The sequence below is a fragment of the Argiope bruennichi genome, chromosome 5, assembly GCF_947563725.1.
Source record: "Argiope bruennichi chromosome 5, qqArgBrue1.1, whole genome shotgun sequence".
NCBI lineage: Eukaryota > Metazoa > Arthropoda > Arachnida > Araneae > Araneidae > Argiope > Argiope bruennichi.
Window position 1 is genome coordinate 15,240,858 of NC_079155.1, and position 20,770 is coordinate 15,261,627.

General features: G+C 30.1%; 1 protein-coding gene across 1 annotated transcript in view; it reads left to right on the top strand.

Annotated features, from left to right (window-relative positions):
* LOC129968821 (PDZ and LIM domain protein 3-like) overlaps window positions 1–18,749 on the top strand; it is a 54,794-nt gene extending 36,045 nt beyond the window's left edge. Inside the window, exons 2-6 of the mRNA XM_056083091.1 lie at window positions 3,192–3,340; window positions 9,235–9,436; window positions 10,816–10,968; window positions 12,546–12,742; window positions 17,173–18,749. Coding sequence (XP_055939066.1) covers window positions 3,192–3,340; window positions 9,235–9,436; window positions 10,816–10,968; window positions 12,546–12,742; window positions 17,173–17,407 — 936 coding nt within the window. The 3' untranslated portion in view covers window positions 17,408–18,749. The remainder of the gene's footprint in view (window positions 1–3,191; window positions 3,341–9,234; window positions 9,437–10,815; window positions 10,969–12,545; window positions 12,743–17,172) is intronic.
* The last annotated feature ends 2,021 nt before the right edge of the window (window positions 18,750–20,770 follow it).

A 20,770-nucleotide genomic window follows, 5' to 3' on the forward strand; every position in this document is an offset into this window, starting at 1 on the left:
GCAAGTAAATTTCTATTTTTATTTAAGCCAAAAGATTAATCCCAAACCATACCTTGTTTAATTAAAAAATTGACATTACAGTAATTTCTAGGAAAATCATTTTTAATTAAATTTTTAAGGAGGATATTTGATGCTTCAATATAAGAATTTTTATTATTGCAAACCCTTTTGATCCTGTTAACTTGTGAGAAAATAAGATTTTTTAAAATTTTTGAGTTTAGATTGGAATGGTAGTTACATAGTTTTGTTATTTTAAAGTTGAAATCATCCCTTTTATCGTATATACCAACTATTGTTTTATCATTAGCAATTTCGATTTTTAAATCTAGAAAGGTAGCCTCAAGTTGATTTATATTTGTATCTTTTAGAATTAAATCTTTTGGATAGCAATTAGTAATAATATTATTATTGTCGAAGTTAATCAAAAGTAGGTCATCAATATATCTCCACCCGTTTATTAAATTATTTTTAATTATTTTTTTCTCATAGTAATGCAGGAAAATATTAGCTAAAGCACTTGAGAAAGCTGTCCCCATTGGAATGCCCTTGACTTGTTTATAAAAATTAATACCATTAAACACGTAATTTTCAGTAATATTAAAATTACATAACTCAAGCCAGTTATTTTTAGGAATGATATTTTCATTTAAATATTCGTCATATATAAAAGTGCAGACCTTTATAAATTTTTCATGAGGTAGATTAGTGTATAAATTTTCGAAATCAAAAGTATTAAGTTTATTAATGTTGTTATCTTTAAGAAAATCCAATACTTCTTTGTTACTAGAAATAATAAAGTTGTCTTCATTTTTTATTTTGTCCAGGATAATTTTTAAGTATTTAAGTATATATATATATATATATAAGATGGAAGACGCAGGTCGGGGCTATGCGATATACGATATATATATATCATGAACGACCACTGCGAAAACAACTGATTGATTGAATTCTAGAAAAAAGTAATCCTTTACCTGCTTAGAATTTAGAGATGATGGAGCTGCTATCAGTGCAGATCGGTAAAGCGCTGAACTATTGTCCCCCTCCCTTTCAATCTTTCGTTTTCTCGGAGGGGGGGGGGGGGTCCTCTTCTTTTTTTCCCATTTTCTGTCTCAGCGCCATTTAATGCGTATGAGTATTCGTTTTAATCCTTTTTATATTGACAGAAACATATCTGCTTTATTGAATACTTATTTTATTTTGATAGAGATTATTCTTTGAAAAGGAAGTACATGAGAAATTTTTTTAAACGTTGCTCAAATGATAATTTTTATGAGGGATCCATTATTATTTACCATTACACATAAAAAAAATGAAAGATGCAGATCATTTATTGGACATCTTATTCCATATTTACTTTTGGGGTGAGTATGTCCGAACTGATTGGGCGAAGTCTGAAGTGTATAAGAGAAGGGATGTCTAATACTTTCCTCTATTAAATTATCGCTTAAACATACCCGTAATATTTTATTTACGAAGCTATAAGAAATTTATATCAGATACTAATAATTTAATAAGTTTAAAATGCAATAAATGTCAAATATGGATATGAAATCAAAAGTTAGGCTATTTATGGATAAAGTATCTTTCTTTTCATTTCAATTACTTGATAAATATTTTTTTCACTGTTTATAATTTCTAAGTTGATAGTCCGCCTCTGGTTTTATGAATAGTTACGCCCTTCTCCTACAGACTTATTTGACATCCTAAATAGATAAGGCATCCTTTCCGACACATTTATAACTATTTTAATCCTCTAATGACATAAAAGACATTTGAGAAACTTTTTGAGACCGCTGATTTGACTTAATTATTTAGATTAGTTTTTGAAATATATTTAAATATAAAATATTTTTTGTAGCTTTATGCATAATTCAAGTACATCATTGTTTGTAAAGGGGTTAAAATATTTAACATTTTTTGAAAATTTTAGAACTTATTTTCTGAAAACTTAAGATAGATGCAGAATCTGAAAACTTAAGATAGATGCTGTAAATATTTTCTTCTCATTATTATTATCATCATTTTTATTATTATAACGAGTGCATAAATCAAGCAAATAATTTCAAGTGAACTCCATTTGAGATAAATATCTATATTATAAAAAAATAAAACTTAATATCAATAATAAAGAAATACATTTACTCTTGACAATAAAAAAGGCAAATAAAAAAAATTCAAGAAAAATTATACTTTTCTTAATAATGTACATATTTATCACAACCTTAAGATAGTCTATAAATATGTGCGTGTATGTGTGTGTATTAATATATTGTGCGGAAATAGAACAGAACGGTAGGGGGACAGTAATATTAACAGAAAGGGTTGCGGGAAGTGATTAAACGTGGCATTGAAAAAGAATTATTTAATGTATTTTGAAAATAAAGCAAAAAAAAAAAAAAAAAAAAAAAAAAAACTAAAAAATTACAAAAATTTAGAAAAAGTTCTCTCGTTAATTAACGAGAGAACTTTTTCTGAATTTTTGTAGTTTTTTAAAGTTTTTTTTATAAAAATATAAGTTGGCATTATCAAAATATAATTTTAATTTTTTATGGCCTAAATGTCAATTTTGCGTAACCATATTTTTTAGATTTATTGCTGAAAGACATCAAAATTTTGCGTAAACTTTTATTATTTAAAATTTTAAAAAAAAACTCTTTTGTATATCTGGATCTGACAGTCTATCCTGTCGAGTATCAGCACTCACAGACAGATACACATGCTTCTTTATTATTAGTAAATACAGAGATATGGCGCTTATAAACGTGATATATTGTGCAAATATATTTTTTCCACAATATTTTCGATTGTTTTAAAATTTTACTTTTGGATGATAAAATCAGTAATGATACAAGTTGAAAGATGCATCCATTTAAACAAAACAGTAATCAAACTGCTTTATAAAAATGGAATTCTATTCAAAATTTACATTAACTTAATTTTAACTTAGTATTTTTAAATGGCAAATAGTAAAGTATTTTAAAGCGTGAACAAACAGAATACACTTCGGGTATTCTAAAAAAGGATAAAATTCCAAATGAAGAAATTTTCAAGAGATTATTCTGCAAATACGAATGATTTTTTGTTTTCTTGAATTGACAATGCGAATCATTATTTTCTTAAAATTCTGAAATATAATACTTATTTTATCTTTATTCTTTGAAATAATTAAGAATGTGTCTCCTTTGCAGATCACTTTTGGGAGCCCTTCGGAAGGTGAACTTTGCAAAGGAGATATTCTTCTGAGGATTCGGGATACAGATGCGTCTCAGCTGTCCCATCAGAAAGCCACTGACCTTATCGTGAAGGCCGGCAGCACGCTCAAATTAGTTGTAGCACGGTAAGCTATTCATTTTCTTTTATTCTCTTAGCTAATTCTAAAGATAACTAAGCAATACCCTAATCACAGCTAAGCTACACTGAAAACAAATGAAGAGATTCAGCTCCTTGAGATTTAGATTAAACTAATCCGCATATTTCGTTAAAATGAGCTACGCATAGCATTTTATAAAAACTGAAAGTAACGGTTTGAGAAATGTTGAATTCATTTGTCTCCCTTCCGAGTTTGCAACAAAGCATATTTCTAATCTTTATATAGTTCCTAGTTCAGCTTAATGGATTTGTTTAGTTCTACCTAGACTAAAAATAACAGCTGGTCTCATATTTTATTACCTAAACTATGAAACGCAATTATCGATAGTGTAGTGATTGGATTTTGAAGCGTTAAGAAAATAAACGTTCATAGATGGCGCTAGGCAACTAGCGCGAGTGTAATTCAAAGAGTGATGTCATTCGAATGTTGGCTCTTGGTGGAGAAGGAGTTACTGAGCAGAGTAACTCGAACGAATCTGAAATAAATCTGTTAAGTTTTCTATTTGCCTAATTTTTTTCAAAGCACTCACGAACCAGCCACGACAGATAGTAAGCAAAACTCCTGGAATTTCTCATCTTTCAAGAGGACCACGGTGGTCTGGTGGTAAGGCTTCGGTACTGGAGGGTTTCAGGTTCGGGACCCGATTTCACCGAAGAACCATTTCTGTAAGCGGATCTGGTGCACATTAAATCAATCGGGGCCAAATATCCTCCCAGGTCCGTCCCAAAGTAGCCCTAGTGTTGCTTTAAAACGGGACGTTACTAATACTAATACTAAACTAAACTAAACCCTAACTGCGTCTAAACTACACTGGAAACAAGTAAAGTTATTCGACTCCTTGAGAATTAGATTGAACCAATCCGTATATTTCTTTAAAATGAGCAAAACATCGCATTTTATAAAAATTGAAAGTAACGGTTTGAGAAATGTGGAATTCACTTCCCTCTTTTCTGTCTTGAAACAAATCATATTTCCAATCTTAATACAATCCTTAGTTCAGCTTAATGGAGAGTTTCACGTTGTCCAAGCTCGATTAATAGCTGGTCTTTCATTTTACTATCTAATTTAAAACTAAAACAATAAACGATAGTAAACAAAAGTCTATCCAATTTCTCATCTTTCAAGAAAGATAAATGAATTTCTAAAAAGTTACGAGGAAAGAAATGAAAGGATTCCAAAATATCCTGGCGTGATAATGTTTAAGGCTTAATTCGTCTATATTTTATTTTTATTTATTTTTTAAATTTACTATTAATGACAAAACGATAATATGCACGCACGCACACACACACACACACAAAAAAAACACCCGGATCGAATGCATGGCAAAGTATGTGAATGCCACATAATGTGTATGTGTAAAATATACTTGTAAGCATTTTTAAATATTTATTAAAATAAAAGGAAAACTGTTTTGATATACATTTAGTTTCATTTAAAGCAAAGAGGATAATTTTAAAAATATTTATTTTTACAATTTCTATTTATTTACCATTTTTGTTATAAATTTAGAAAAATACACTTGTTGGCAGCCATTTTTATGTGAAATAAAGGCTCCGAATACCAAAAGGCATGTTAATGCAAGTATATAACCTGTAATAATGAAGGAGAAACACATGAGTAGTTTGTACACTATAGAAATTCAAATTGTAGAAATAATTCTATGAAATTTTTCCTACAAATATTATTAAGTACAGAGAAGGTTTTAATGAAAGTTTCGAGATTATTAATTAAATAGGTAATTTAAAAAGATTATTATTATGTCTAATATTTAATCATGTAATTTTCTTCCGTTGTTGAAACCTAAGAAAGAGGAATTCAATTCAATATTTGTGTAGTTTATATGAAAAATAAGAATGTGAAGTTATTCAATATCAAGAAAATTAGAAGATAAATGAACTGGATATTTGCGTTTTTAATAGCACTATAATGTCGTGAGGCTTGGCTTATTAGCATACTTCGTATACGCAATGAACAGATAGATGTAAGACAGTTAAAATAAAACGGCTTTGATGCTTGATAATTTTAGAGAATATTGGACATAATGTCTAAGCGGTTTTATCGAAATTGCATATAATCAATATCCTCAGCAGACCAGCTGGTCGCCAAAGACGGATAGTTGTAAAATAAAAGTTCAAATTAAACAGCACACTTGACAAGTTCAAACTTTTTTAAAAAATGAAAAAAAAAATTATTGCTTCTTTAAATGACTACATTATAGAACGACGAAACCGTTGAACGAATTAAGAGCTTTAAAAAAATCATTGATTACTATTGCTGCAATATGGCATATTTAACTAAATAAAACAATTCAGAAATAAAAAATAATTTATCTCATTTTTTTGTTTTTTTTTTAATTAGTAAGAAAAATTCGAATTCTAAACGATATTTTGACTTAATGTCGATAAGAAATAAGGCGCCGTTCGAATTAAACAAATTCCATTGTTTTGTTTTTTTTTTTGTTTTTTTTTAGAAATCCAATACTTCATTCAGAATATGAACTTTATAAGCACATTCAAGCTGCTTTAAATTTCCCTGATTTTACAGTGGAATAAAAAAAAAAAAAATGGAAGACCAGCTAAGAAAAATTCTTTAAGGAACTATCTCCATACTCTTAGAAGCAAGTTTTAAGAAAAACACATTCTATTTTCGAATTCCGGGTTTTCGAAGATTCTGATGGATGACAAAATGATTTATTTCGGGTAAATTTGTCGTCTCTCTTTCTGTCAGTTACAGAGTTTCGAAACGATCTAAAAATATTCTTTTCCGGAAACAACGCTGCGTCATTTTGAAATCCCTCAAACTGAAATAATTGTTTGCGAAGGTATGCACTTTAAAAAAAATTATAATGACTTTTCTCGAAAAATAGGGAACAAAGGATGTGAACAAGTTTACTTTTAAAACGCATTTGAAATGAAAACTCTTTTTCAACCAAAGATAAAATTAAGTTGGATGTTAATTACTTTTTTTTTTTTTTTTTTTACTTTCTCATATATTTAGTATAGAGAAAGTATATAATTGTCAAAAATTTGGTATCGGGTAGAGGCAGCAAAATTGCTAAATTCCAACCAAAAGTTCATACTTTGTAACTATTGTACGCCAGTGCCATGTGAGACGTTCTAGGACATAACAGTTTATTAGAGTATGCGAGAAAGTTTTGGTGAGACTACTTCCGCTGGTTTACGTTATGCAAAGCAGTTGCTTTAATATTTTTGTTACAAGACACAGTTTAATGAGTGTGAAATTCTAATTCTGCAATAGATAGGGAACTAAGAAATTAAAATATTTATTCATTAAACTATTCACTAGTATTAATGCAGAAAAGATGGTTGTAAAGGGGAAAAGTAGAAGGCTCAATTTGTACGTATAAATACAAAACAAAAGAAAAAAAAGTTTTTCTTTTTTAAAACAATTTATTTGGGTAAAAACAAAGCAAAATAATAATAAAATTAAAATGAAATCTACGATCGCAAATTTCAAGTTATCTTGCGAGAACATTATTATTTTTAAGTCATTATTTGTCTTAATTAATTAAAGTCATTGCCGGCGTCCTGGCCAAGGAGTGTCGCATCTTCCCTGTAATCTAGACTTCCCGGGTTCGAATCCTGCTTCGGGCATGGTTGTTCTCTACCCTGTGTTCTATCTGTGAAGTGCGTGAATGAGCCCCCGCCCTCTGTGAAAAGGGGTTGTGCAAGCGAGTGTGTGCGTGTTTCTTCTTCATATGAGCTAGAAAGCAGACTTCTGCCCTCGGGTGTTCAGGGGTCTTTATCCTCAGAAGCTACTGTGCAAAAACTTAGCTTAAAATAGTCACAAGACCAAAAAAAAAAATTAAGTCACTAACCGTTTTAAACCGGTTTGGAGCTCGGCCGATTTTGAGATGAAATAACAGCTATGATGTCATAATTCTACGTCAACCTTTTAAAAACGCATCTGCTTTCAAAGAAGCATAAAGCAATACTGGTAAACGCAGGTCAACCTTTTAAAAACGCATCTGCTTTCAAAGCATGCATACATAATAATAATACAATACTGGTAAAAGCAGGTTAAAAAAATATGCGATTAAAAGATGATGATGAAAACTGCCATTTATGCTTTATTTATCACCTACGCGATTTCGAGCTTCAATATTCATTGCCTAAGCGATTTCAAACTTCAAAACAACATCATGTTCTCACATGATAATAATGTGTACCATCCCTCAAAGCTTTTAACAAGTACATCGTTGGAGTGTATGCTAAAACAATGATGGATCCAGGAGAAAAAATATAACAAATGGTCAATATATATATATATATATATATATATATATATATATATATATATATATATTGATCGTTTGTTATAGTTTTAGTTAAGTTACTGACCGTTATAGTTATGACCGTTTGTTATATAACCTTATTCGAATTCCAAATCCAAGACCATAATCTTTATTTCTTGAGACTTTTCCAAGAAATTTGATTCGCACAAGCAAGTTCAATAATTTATCTGGAAACATTTCACTGAGATAGAGATACATATAATAATTATTTCAAATTTTTCCAACAGCACAATTATCGAGTTAATAAAGAATTTGTCAAGTTTTCAATTAATTATATGCAACTTTATAATTGCCTGTAATAAATTGAAAATTTGGTAAATATTTTATTCTAATGAATGATGAATATAAACCATACCGATTTCACTGTGAAGTGTATCTTAAAATTAAATGTATGACTTGTTCTTTCAGTAGAATAATCTTTCGTATTTAAGATTATTTTACTTTACAGACACCTATAATACAATAACTACTGTTAGAAAAAGACAGTTTTAGAATTTTCGGACAATATTTTCTGTAAATAGGTGTTTTTTTTTAAAAATTGATTCCTAGTTGCGCAACTCCATTAATCAAGAGCATGTAATAAATTTAAGAAAGATTTTTCAAAGTAAACTTTTATTTTTAAAGTAAGAAAATAGAAAATAATTTATTTATTAAAAATATAAATGTTAAAACGTAATGCTAAAAGTTTGTCAAATTCGCAAGCAAATTGGAATTTTAATCCCAGAATAGTTTTTAATTTTAATTAATGTTTTGAAATTTTCTTTCTTGTTATATTCATCTCCGCTTTTTATCATTTTCCGCGTCTTGCACTTTCAGATTTTAATTTATCCTCTATATTTTTTTATTATTAGAAATTATGTTTTCTTTTTTTAAATACACTAATATAAGTCTGTTCAAAATATTTTTTTTTTTTTTTGCCTGCAATGTATTTTATAATTCCTTACCATAAAAAATATGGCGATTTAAAATCATTTTTCACAAATTCACTGCTAGATGGCGCCACGTAATGGAATAGAAATTTAATCGAAATGAGACGATTATTTAATTTCTGAAAGTATTGTAATATAAACCTTAACGCACAACTATACAAAATTTCAGAGTTCTAATACATCAAGAGTTGAGTGAAAAATGATTACAAAATTTCACCTTATTAAAAGGAATCAAATTTAGTAAAATTGCATATTAAATATTTTGTCGAATTTAATTAAGGAATCCCTTAATTAAATTCCTTCTGTTTTTCATAACTGAAGTAAAATCTGAAACTAATATGAATCACCATATACTGTTCGTCAAAAGATTCTGAGACGACCACATTTCGATGACTCCATCTCATTAAGGGGTGAAACGCGGAACGATGAGTGCATTTCCGGTATTCCCTTTGACCTTGGATTTCCCCTATTAGATACTAGTAAATGAAACATCTCCTCCTTTCAACTTTCCTTTCACCTATATTTTGACGGATTAAATCCATCCTAACGCATGCGCAAAAGCGCGGAGGGTTTTACAATCCGTTGCTGAACAGTATTCAATCTGTTTTCTTCAGCCCTACTTCACCGGCAGCTTATTCCTCGCCTACCTCACCTGTGCCCCAAGTCGGCCGCCCCGCCGTCGATGGCAACGCATTCCTCTTCAAGCCCCTGCCCACCACAAACTTCGGAAATCAGCAGCGCCAGAGGCGGTGCTCCACCGAGTCCTACACCAGCACGACGAGCAGTGACACGGAAAAAGATAACATCACAAACCAGGTGAGTTGGGAGATTTTCCCAATTATAACTTTGAGAAAGAAAGCATACAGAAATGTATGTACTATGGTAAAAGTGATTAATCTGGTGTTGTTCATAATTACCGGTGATTATTCATAATCACTTTTTTAGAAAATTGTGATGAAAGAATTACAAATAATCCTCGGTAATTATACATAATTATCAATTTATTACATTTACTGCAACATATATAAGACGAAAGACTAGAACTGTCAATAGCCATCTATCCTAACAGCTACAGAGTGAAGATGTTTATAATCGCCCAAAAGGAAAAGTAACAACAAAGTTAGAAATCATAAGTGCTTTATCTATTCCCAGAGCACAAAGAATTTAATTCATACCAAGCAACCAACAACAATTCGAAGATATTAAACCATATTTATAACTTAATATCACTTGGCTTGGGCTGACTAATTGGGTAATTGCTACTAATAGATTTTTGTCTGACAATCTTATTTGGTCATATTATGAGTAAAATACAACAATGTGCTCCTCAAACTGAAGGAATCTTTCAGAGAAATCTGATCCCTAGTGAGTTTTCGTGTAGGACCTGGTGTTCATAGAAATAATACTAATAATAACATCCACCATTTCCAATCAATAGTAAAAAATATAGGGTATTACTGAACCTATGTAAAAACTTGGAGAGGAAGGAAAAAAGTACAGGAAAGCAAAGTACCAAATGCTGCTCTCAAGTAATAAAAAGAGACATGAAGTCAAAGTACGGATATAATGCAGAAACCTGTAATAAACTGTTTATTACAGAAAAAAACGGTACAATATTTAGAAACATCGATGGAGGTGTCCGAAATTTCGCCTATCGACATTCAAGCACGATTGATATTTACATTGCATGGATTGGCGAATGTTTTCAAAAAGCGAATATCGACTCACTCGGCGTTACGATTCATGCAATGGAAATGTATAAAAATATACATTCGCATACATTTATATATATACATAATATATTTTTTGTGAATAATAATTGTAATAAGATTAGCAGTTAGCGTGCATTCTAAGTAATAACATGTGGAATAAGATGAATTAATCGATAAAATAGTCATTATTTTCGAAAGACATCGAAAACCAGAATTACAAATTCTATGATTTACTTAATGAGCGTACATGCTGCCATTGATGAAAAAGCTGAAAATATAAAAATACACGAGTTACATTTTTCAGAAGTCTCCACTGATTTGCGGTCTCCGATCTTTATAAATTGAAAATGTCGATACTTTCTGTTTTGTTGATAAAGTTGATCAAGATAACATTTTGAACAGATAATTGTGTGAGTCTGATTTACATCATAGTTCACGGTCTGCCCCAAGGATTTATTATTCATTTTTCTTTATCTTGTTTAGCCATACCGTTCAATACCTCTCATCCTGCCTGGTGCCAAAGTGACCAAAGACATCCCAACTGGTTCCTACCTTCGATTTGATCCTCTAAGCAGGAGAACGAACACTCCTCCAAATGTAGGGGGTCGTCTAGGGGATCCCTTCATGCTTTCAAAGGTAAGGATATTATCAAGTCAGTTATTTCTATCAATTTCAAAACACAGTAATAGTTCCAAACTGACTCTGTGACACGTACGCATCGCTTTTGTTTTCGAAATCACTCTAATTAAATTATTAAGCCATAAACAATTTAAACCTCGTTTATCTGCTTGTTTGTTCAGTTTTTAAAAATGTAAACATGGTTAAAAATGCTAAAAAAAATTATTTTTCGGATACAACTGACTAATAAAATTCCCCGAAAACTCATTTTCAATTCTTCAAATGAAAGATTTAGCTTGAAAGACATTTCTGCAGCGTATTTTCCAACTGTAAATGGCTCATTTAGAATGATCTATAATGGGCCAACATATAAAGGAAATGCAATTGGCTGTTCTTAATTTTGTTTATTTGAGATGTTTTTTAAACCTATTAAATTTTTTAAAAAACTCTCATTAGCAAACCATTCATGAAATTATATTAGTTAAAAAAGAAATATGCATACTGAGAAATTTCTGAGTTTCGCTCTTTTAGAACTATTTGTCTGGGAAAAAAGAGTTATTCTCTTTCAGTGTTTCCGCATTTCTTACAAATGTCATCTCGTATATTATTTGGGAAATTCGGCTCCAGTTTTTTTTTAATAGTTTTTTTTTTTTTTTTTTTTTTTTTTTTTGCAAAAATAATTATTTGTATTTTAAAAGTTAATTAATCTAAATATCATTTATATTTTTTTAAGACATATGATTTCTTTCAAAAAGCAGTAAAATTTCTTGTGGCCAACAATATTGAAGAAAAATGGAATCTGCTATTGCAAATTTCAAGTTATCATGTGAGAACAATTTATTTGGTAATACAAATTTTGGGAGCAAAAGTTGAATGTTTAAATCATCGTGCTTTCGACAAAATGCATTAATAAACTGAAACATCAAAATCATTTTGAAAAACAGGATTGAACTTCGCCCCATGGTCATTCTCCAAAGATGTTTTTAATAAAACTCTGAGATGTTTTGATTCAGAAACTAATATAAAACGTCGAGATTTAAAATATTTTCTCATATTTATGGTCCCGATTATAAAAAATTATTACAATTTATGAATTCCAACAATCATACTTTTTTATTTTTCTACTTGTGCATTTTGAGACTTCAAAAACTCCAAATCAAAACATCATATTCTCATATGATAAAATGACATTTTTGAAAGTATAAATTTAAATCCAAAATTTTAGACTATGAAATAAAGTACGTAATGTGAAGAGCAAGTATAGGTTTGAGCGGGCGAAATTGGTTCTGTTCCTGTCGCGTTTTTCCTTGATGAAAACGAAATAATCGAACATGGGCTGATGAAGGAGGAAATGATGATGAGAAGAAGAAGATGAGTATGAAGTTGAAGACGACACGAATACAAAGATAATTACATGAAAAAAAAGCAAACAAAGGATTTTGACTTTCATGTCATTGAAAAAGTATTATCAAAAATAATTTGACTCAAAAAGCTTAATAAGTTGAAATCTAAAAGCTTAATAACTAGAATGACATTTTTCTTGCAATTTTATCATTTTCCTTCAAGAAATGGGATTAATGGTTTTGTCTTTGCAGGTTCAAGAAGCTATAATCGAAGCAGCCCACACCTCTTCGAACGTATCTAGTCCTCGCAGAACTCCGACTCCTGACCTCGGCGTCTACAACGGAAATCAGATCGTCCTGAAGCAATACAACTCTCCTATTCACATGTATTCGAATCAAGCTATCGTAGAAACCATTGCGGAACAGACGATGGTCATGAAACACGCAGCGTAAGTAAATGGATCATACAGTTACAGTTTACGATGTAAATGGATGGACAGCATGTATTTAAAAATATATTAAAGGAGCACACGAAATCAAAAATTTTAAGAATAGTGTCGATATGCTAATGTCTAAAAGTGCCTAGGTAGAAATAGATTAAAAAACGAATTAATGTGCAAGGGGCCAAGTAGTAATTTTCAGCTTAGGGGATGTCGAGTTGCAGACTCGAAACCCAATTCCACTAAAGATTGTCGTGTATATGGACATAGCCAGGACCTCTGAGAAAGCAATAAAATCGTTTTATATCGTTATCGTTATAGAATGTATTTTCATCGCGGCAACCCCGTACTAGCACACTTCAGATCAGACATCATAGATGAAACAATCTCCCGTTGGTATCGTGCGAAATTTTAGAGGGGGAGGATATCAGCTCAAGTGTCATCTGACCATGATCCGAAATTACAAAGTCCGTCCCATATAGTCCTAGTGTATCTTTAAAACGGGATGTTAAAATAACAAAATTAATTTTATTTTTTTAAAGTTCCATATCAATAACCGAAATAATCGTTACATACCATTGTATTGTCGCATGTAATATTTATTACACATATATTAATATGGATTTTTTTTTCTATTTCAAAGATAATATATTGAAATACAATGTCAGGAACTTCTTTTTCTTTCGCTTTGGTTACTTTTAATAGTATACTGACAATATTTTTTACAGCTAATAATCAATAATAGCTCAATAATAGTTTCCATAATTTCCCCTCAAAATTCAAGTTGAAAAAAATCTGGAATTATATAAGAACATGGGCAATTTCAGTAATCGAAAATCTGTTTCATTTAATATGCTCATAATATATATTTGAAATATGTTTAAACCTGAATGCACTCGGCGACAATGTGGATGTTTTATTTTTTTGCCTCAAATCTCGTAGGATAGGAGTCGAGTTGAAATAAAAAAGCTCTGCCGGCGTCCTGGTACAGGGGTAGCGCGTCTTCCCCGTGGTCTGGACGTCCTGGGTTTGAGTCCCAGTTTGGGCATGGTTGTTCTATCTGTGAATGTGCCCTCCTGTAAAAAGGAGTTGTGCAAGCGAATGAGTGAAGCGTGAGTAGCAAATTCGCACTCTTGGCCCTAGTTGGCGCTACTAAACAAACAAGAGACGCTCCCCTAGCGGCTTAAATCGCTGTCTTCGTAACAGCGGGCTTGTCCATAGCAAGTGCCATAAGAAACAACAACAACGAAGTTCGATGAAACATATAGTAGTTAAAAAAAATTGCGTGTCATAATTTTCTTTTCTTTCTTTTTTTTTCAAATCATAGTAATACCTTTTATTTAAATTCAGCATCGTTTTTGCTAAATATTTTTTTATTAATTATACCACTTTCTAACCTTAATCAAAAACACCAATTTCTAATACCTTAATCAAAAGTATCAGTCAATGAGAACATAATATCACATAACGAAGTCAGGGTTTTTTGGATGTAATTTCTTGAAATTTGTTCTACAGCCGCAGTTCTTTTCTACTATAACTTTTTCATAACTATAGAAGCACTTTCAGTATATTTTTGAACTTCAGAGCTACTTTCATTTTCATTTTAGTTTCATTTGATAATTGAAATTAAACTTAAAAAGAGAAAAAGAAATGTATTCGGGTATCACTCATTCGCGACTCAAAATGCGAGTCCGTACCCTAGTCCCCTTCGAGTAACATCAAAACTAGTGTCATTTCAATAAACTACGAAAATGTTAACACGATAGCTTCTAAAATTACAGATTTGTAAATTCCTTCATATATACTTTTGTTATCGTTTTCTGTTGTCAATGCAGTAGAACGAAAAAAAAAAAAAAAAAATCGTAATGCAATTTTAATATGGTGTTGACGAACCAATGAAAATACAAATTGTGTGCATGTTTCCCTTTCATATTGTGTTGGCGAATTCAGAAGTATTGCTCGCACCTTTCTTAACTGCGTAGTGTATATAAGTAGTTCCACGTGGTCAGTTGCAAAAATACTTTCAGGCCTGCAGTAAAAATATCAATAAACTAAATTTAGCATGAAAAACAATACTCTCTTCACTTCTGTTTAACATTGTGTTAGTAAGTGTGTTCCTGTTAGTAATACAGGAAGCCCACCCCAGCTTTCCTTCCCTCAGCAGGTTTCTGAAAGGTTATGAAGACATTTTAAAATGTATTGATTTGATTCTAAACTGCAATAAATCGTCAAATCGCCTTCCATGAGCTTCCAAATATGCTTCAACACGAATAACGATAGATCTTAGACCTCTACACTTTTTAAGGAAAATCAATATCAAACCGCAGGAATTTTTGATTGATTGTTGAGTCTGCTAGGATCCGGTGTTTAAAAATATTTAGAGAATCAATCGTTAACAAATAAATCTTCGTTTAGAGAAGAATCAGTAACTTCTCTAAACGATTTGTTCCTCTAAAAATCAGGTAGTAACAAAGGAAAATGGACTTCCAATTTTTTCTTATGAATATAGCATTACAAATCTAAATTAGGCAAATAATACTGTTGAAAAGAATGAACCACCGTCTTCAAATCATCACTCACAAACACCACTGTTTTTTTTTTTTTTTTTTTTTAGCCATTGTTGTGTTGAAATGAATTGAAGTGATGTTGGAAAATGAAACAACTCCATCCCAGTCAAAATACCAATCGATATACATTTGTGCATGAGTTTTGGACATTTTCTATGGTGTTGGAAATGTGAACCACCCCCCTCCCCTTTTTCTTTACAAATAGGTTCCCCATAATTTAAATAAATATATTGAACACCTCTTAATGTGAGTGCGGCTATTATTACCATTCGTTTTATATTATAAAACTCCTCTGGTCCTACTAACGTATTCAGTGCGCACAAAAATATTCGTTTAATGGGATCGCTACATCATTTAATATTATCAATTTTGAAATAGATAATTAAACGGTCCTTTATTTCAAATATTATTTTTATATATTCAAATATTATTATTTCAAATATTATATTGACATTCATGGAATTTCTTACTTCCCTTGTAAAGAAATATCTGGAAGTTATCTATCCCATGCGGTGGTGTTCACATTCTTTTGTCTGGACTAGAGTGGTCTATAAAGGTTTAAATAAACAGCTAAATTGCTAGATATGTTGAGCAACCATTGTCACCTGAGAATGAATTATGCTAGCAAAATGAAAAGCTAAAAAAAAAAGAAATTGGGTTGAGTTTTAAAGACAAAATTGAAGTTCTTAACAGACATAACAGAATATCTAAAATCAACCAGCAGAACTTTGCGGCATATTTGAAAATATCACGGGCTCTTCTTTGTAAAATTTTGAAAAATAGAATATTTTTATTAGCAAAATCAAATCATAAGCATTAATGTTTCCTGCAAGAAAGAACGCATTATTATTAACGAAAGCCCTCCAACGAACGTCGAAATGAGTTAAGCTCCTTATATTTTGATATCGAGATGACAAAAATTAAATAAAAATTTTAAACAAACAATACAAATACGAACTATGTATAAGCGTACTGTGAAGAAATAATTATTTATAAGTAACGCTTACAGAATTTTAAATATTTTTTAGATAACTGGGAGGTAAGATGGTTTTTCCCCCTTTGATGTAATATGAATATTGTTGACTTTACCCAATTCAATTATAATTACCAATTAATAATAATGTGGATGTGGTGAGTTTTAATGCATCAGTCCACTTAGATAGCTTAATTTTTTTATTCTTGATCATAAAAGATGACTATAATGCGTTCTACAAGTGTGAATTCAATGATGAAAAAGGAATTTATATTACATGAGGAAGGACATGTGATGTTGTTTAAAATGATTTTTCCCATCTATGCGTGGTACATTGGATATTTGAAAAGGAATTATTTTACGCAAGAATTCCAGTTGCGGTTTTTTCAGAGGGCCATCTCCTTTCGAGCTCCGTTCCAACCTTCTCGGCTGACGTCTTTGAACTAGCTTCGAATACTACCTATCATCGAAAGAATACATATCTCCCTCTATTGGAGTGAAATGACCACATTAATTCTAAAATCATCATTTTAAACGACATTGTAGCGTTTTATTAAATGGCTTTGCGTTTAGCTTTACAGTAATATTTTCTTTGTGACTGAATTATAAACACCTATTCTTCACTTATTACCTCATTATGCATTTCCAGGAAAGAAGATGAATTTTAATATATAGCAAATAATTCAAGAACTATATAAAATAAATTAGGTGTTACATAAAGCGAGTTTTTTTTTAATTCCTTCTTTATATTTCTACAGTATGAATAATTTAAATTCCTACCAGTTGCAGGGTGTGTTTTTTTTATTTGCATTATATTTATTCTTAATTTCGACAATTATATTAACTTGTTATTTTGCTCTTTTTATCACTTTTTTAATTAATTCTTTTGTTCGTTTAAGTATCAATAATGCTGAATTATTGGAAAGGAAGAAACTTGCAAACATTGAGCAGTCTCCTACATATCAACTCATACAAGAAGAAGAATTGAGGAAAGGCAAAATTCAAGAATGTAGACCTCCCCAGGAGCATGTGTACAACGTTTTGCCAGGTGATGGTCGTTGCAAATCCCCCATCCACCAATCGGAGAGCTTCAAAAGTATCATGCATGACTTGAAAGGAGTCTCTGACTTCTAAGTGAAGTCTCGTACTTGTTGCTTATCAATCAATTCGATATACTTTGGGGCAAATTCAAAACCCGAACAGGGAAAAATTTTATATGTGAAATAATGCTTCATCTTTCTTCTGACTTAGATAAAAACATTTTGTATAAGCATCAGTTCTTCGAGTTAACCAAGAAACTAACATTTATAAAAGGTATTAATTGTCGGAGAAGAAGTGTTTACATATTGTTTGAGAGAAACCGAACTGCTTTTTCTGTGAAAAGATAGCCATATCTGATTCTTGCGCCATAAAAACCCAACAGTCACTCGCTCATTAAGAAAAAGAAATGCCTTTCTCTTCCCTTTGCCTTTTTGAAAAAGAAACGCGTGATGTTTTGATACATTGTATTAAATAAATAAACAGTAACTAAAAAATGTGGACTATATTATCAAGATTTTTGCTTGTATGTTGAAATATTATAAGGAAAAGAAACAGATTGCTTTCAATTTGTAATGTTTCTCATTTGAGAACTAAGAAATAATAATTTACTAATGATTGTTCCACTTCTGGATTAAGAAAAGGCCTATTTTATAAATATAAGAAATATATAAAATTCTTTTGGTATCATTTTTATTTTGAAATGAAAGCTTCCAAATTAACAAGAAACGATTTGTACCTAGTACAAAATTAGAAATATAAGTAAAACTTTTGTAAACTCTCTTGGTTTTTAGTTTTAATTCCTGTACCCTTTTACTAATAATTAGTATTATACGTGCCTTTTTATAGCAAATTTAGAGATATGTACATTCATGCTTCAAAAAGCGCTTAATTCGTTATCAATATCTTAGAAATATTACGAAATATTAATATTTTTCACTTTTAGAAATTTAATAATAATATTTCGAGTCTTTATAACTACCGTTTGTTTTATTCTAATATATTTTATTGTAAAAAAATAATTCGCTTGAATTTTATTGACGAGGTCAATAAAATTTTAGAGAATCATTTTTAATACAAATGCAAGAAATTGATGCCTAATGAGTAATAATATAAAAGAAAAAACAAATATTATAACAATTGCCTCCTAAAGAATTAATCCTATCGCGTTTCTGCAATTTTGCTGTCGTGTTTTTTTCTTGTTAAAACTTATAATAGGTGAATAATAATTCACCATGATTTTAAGAGAATAATTAATAAAATAATGCATTTGAATTTTTAATTCACACTAATTAAAATAACAATTCTTATTAACATTTCATGCTTAACAATGCAATAAAACTAATATTTTTAATGACTAATATACGTTTTTTATTTGAAATTATTACAATACGTGAATGATAGCTTACTGGAATTGTATATGTATGATCAACAAAATTTAAAAAAAAAATGATTGGCATTTTTAATCATTAATAAAAAAAAAACAGTAATAATCGTACTGCTTACAATACTATCATAGAAATTTTTCAAACTGAGGTATGAAAAAATTTTATATGTGCATTTTTTGTGTACTAATTTGTATGGACAACACTGTGACTGTCATGGCTGATTCTTTTTTCTTTTTTTTTCTTTTTGGAAAAGTGTGGATTACCATATCCATAGATTCCATATGTATAGTATGTATGTATTGTTGTGAAGGGTTGTTATGTTATCTATCAGTTTTATGTACTATAATTTATTTCAATAAATAATCGAAAAAAAAAGCCAAATTGTATTAATTTTGTGTTTCAAAATTTCAATAGAATTATTAAACTATAATTGTACCAATAAATAAGAAGGATTGAATTAATAAAACGAAGAATTACATGGAGGGCATGCATAACAAAAGACACTGTCGTACAACATTATAGTAATGAAAAACTAAAATTTATAAACAATTATTGTTATCTATGAATATGGTACAGAAAAAATTCTACACCATGATTTTTTTAGTTTAATCAATTCTTAATATATTGAATTATTTTCTCTGAAAAGAGGAAAAATTGAGATTTATGAAATATTTTAAATTTTCCCAATGTACTTACAGTACATATTAATTCTCTATAAATAACAATTTCAATATTTTGTCTTTCACTGCTTTCTTCACTATCGTCTTCAGAATCAATCATCCTCTATTTACATTCAAACTATCATCCTCTTCATTGGTGCTTGACGAGAAATATTCATAATCGTTATCGAATTCGTGGGCACTTTCGAACCATCATTCAACTCATCTTCACTTTCAGATTAAAGCATTCATCCATTTCAGAGAATTAATCAAATGCAGCAAATCCTTTATTTTTTACAATAGTACTTTTTTTCGTGATATTCAGAACATCCTTAGAATTAGAAATTAAAAAAAATACTTACGTTTTTTCGTAAAAAAAATAATGAAAATAATTTTTAGTATTACAAACAGTTTTAATACTTATATACATGCAATACTACTTTCAACAATGTACTTTTCAAATTTCTCACAAATAAAAAAAGCTCAATGCATGAACTGGAGAATAAAATGCGTTATTCATTTTTTTTTTAGAACTAATCACTGTAATGATCTACACAACATGGCGGAAAACGAGCGAATATCTTAGTTATGAGGCAATTTTTATATTTTCGGTTACAATAGAAATTGAAATTCTCTAATCTGATAAAATGCTGCAAATGGCATTGATATTTTTATGTAAAAGGGTTTAAAATTAGATACTACTACGAAATACTTAAGATATGAAAAGATACCTTATGGTAGAAATATGCACATTGTTAGATCCAGATTGATCTGGAGGAAAATGATATTGCTAAATTAATTAAAAAATTATTATACTAAAAGACAAAAATGTATCTGTTAAGAAATAATTAAACTTAGAGAATAATTTTAAGTTAATATATGAAAGGTGCTTTTTACCACCTCTGGGTAGAAAAGGGTAACGATTATTAATTGGTCAAATTCCTTGAAATTCTGAAAGAGTGGAAATGACCAAGCTGGTAACTTATTATTACTTATATAAGAAATAATGCAATTCAATTTAAAGGTAACACAAAAACAACTCGAATTCAAGTTGAAGCATTATTATAAGATATAAAGAACTGAAATATCTTAAATCCATTCTGAGGAAGGGGTTCAATTCTTCTCTTCGACATTTCCACTCTTTTCTGATACCGATCAATTTAATCAATTAATAATTAAGAAGCAATAATTTTTTTATGAATAGGGATTAAGTTTAATGAATTATAAATTGAATGATAGTTGGCATGGAATTTGGAGGTTAAAAGGAAAGTCACAACAAAAAACGCAGTTTGAACCAGGACGTTTGGAATAAAAGATCAGTTAATGAACGCAAACGCAAGAGACTCATTCACGTAAAAAAATGTAGTACATAATATAAAATAGCGTCCTCGTCCTGCCATCTATTGGAAGGT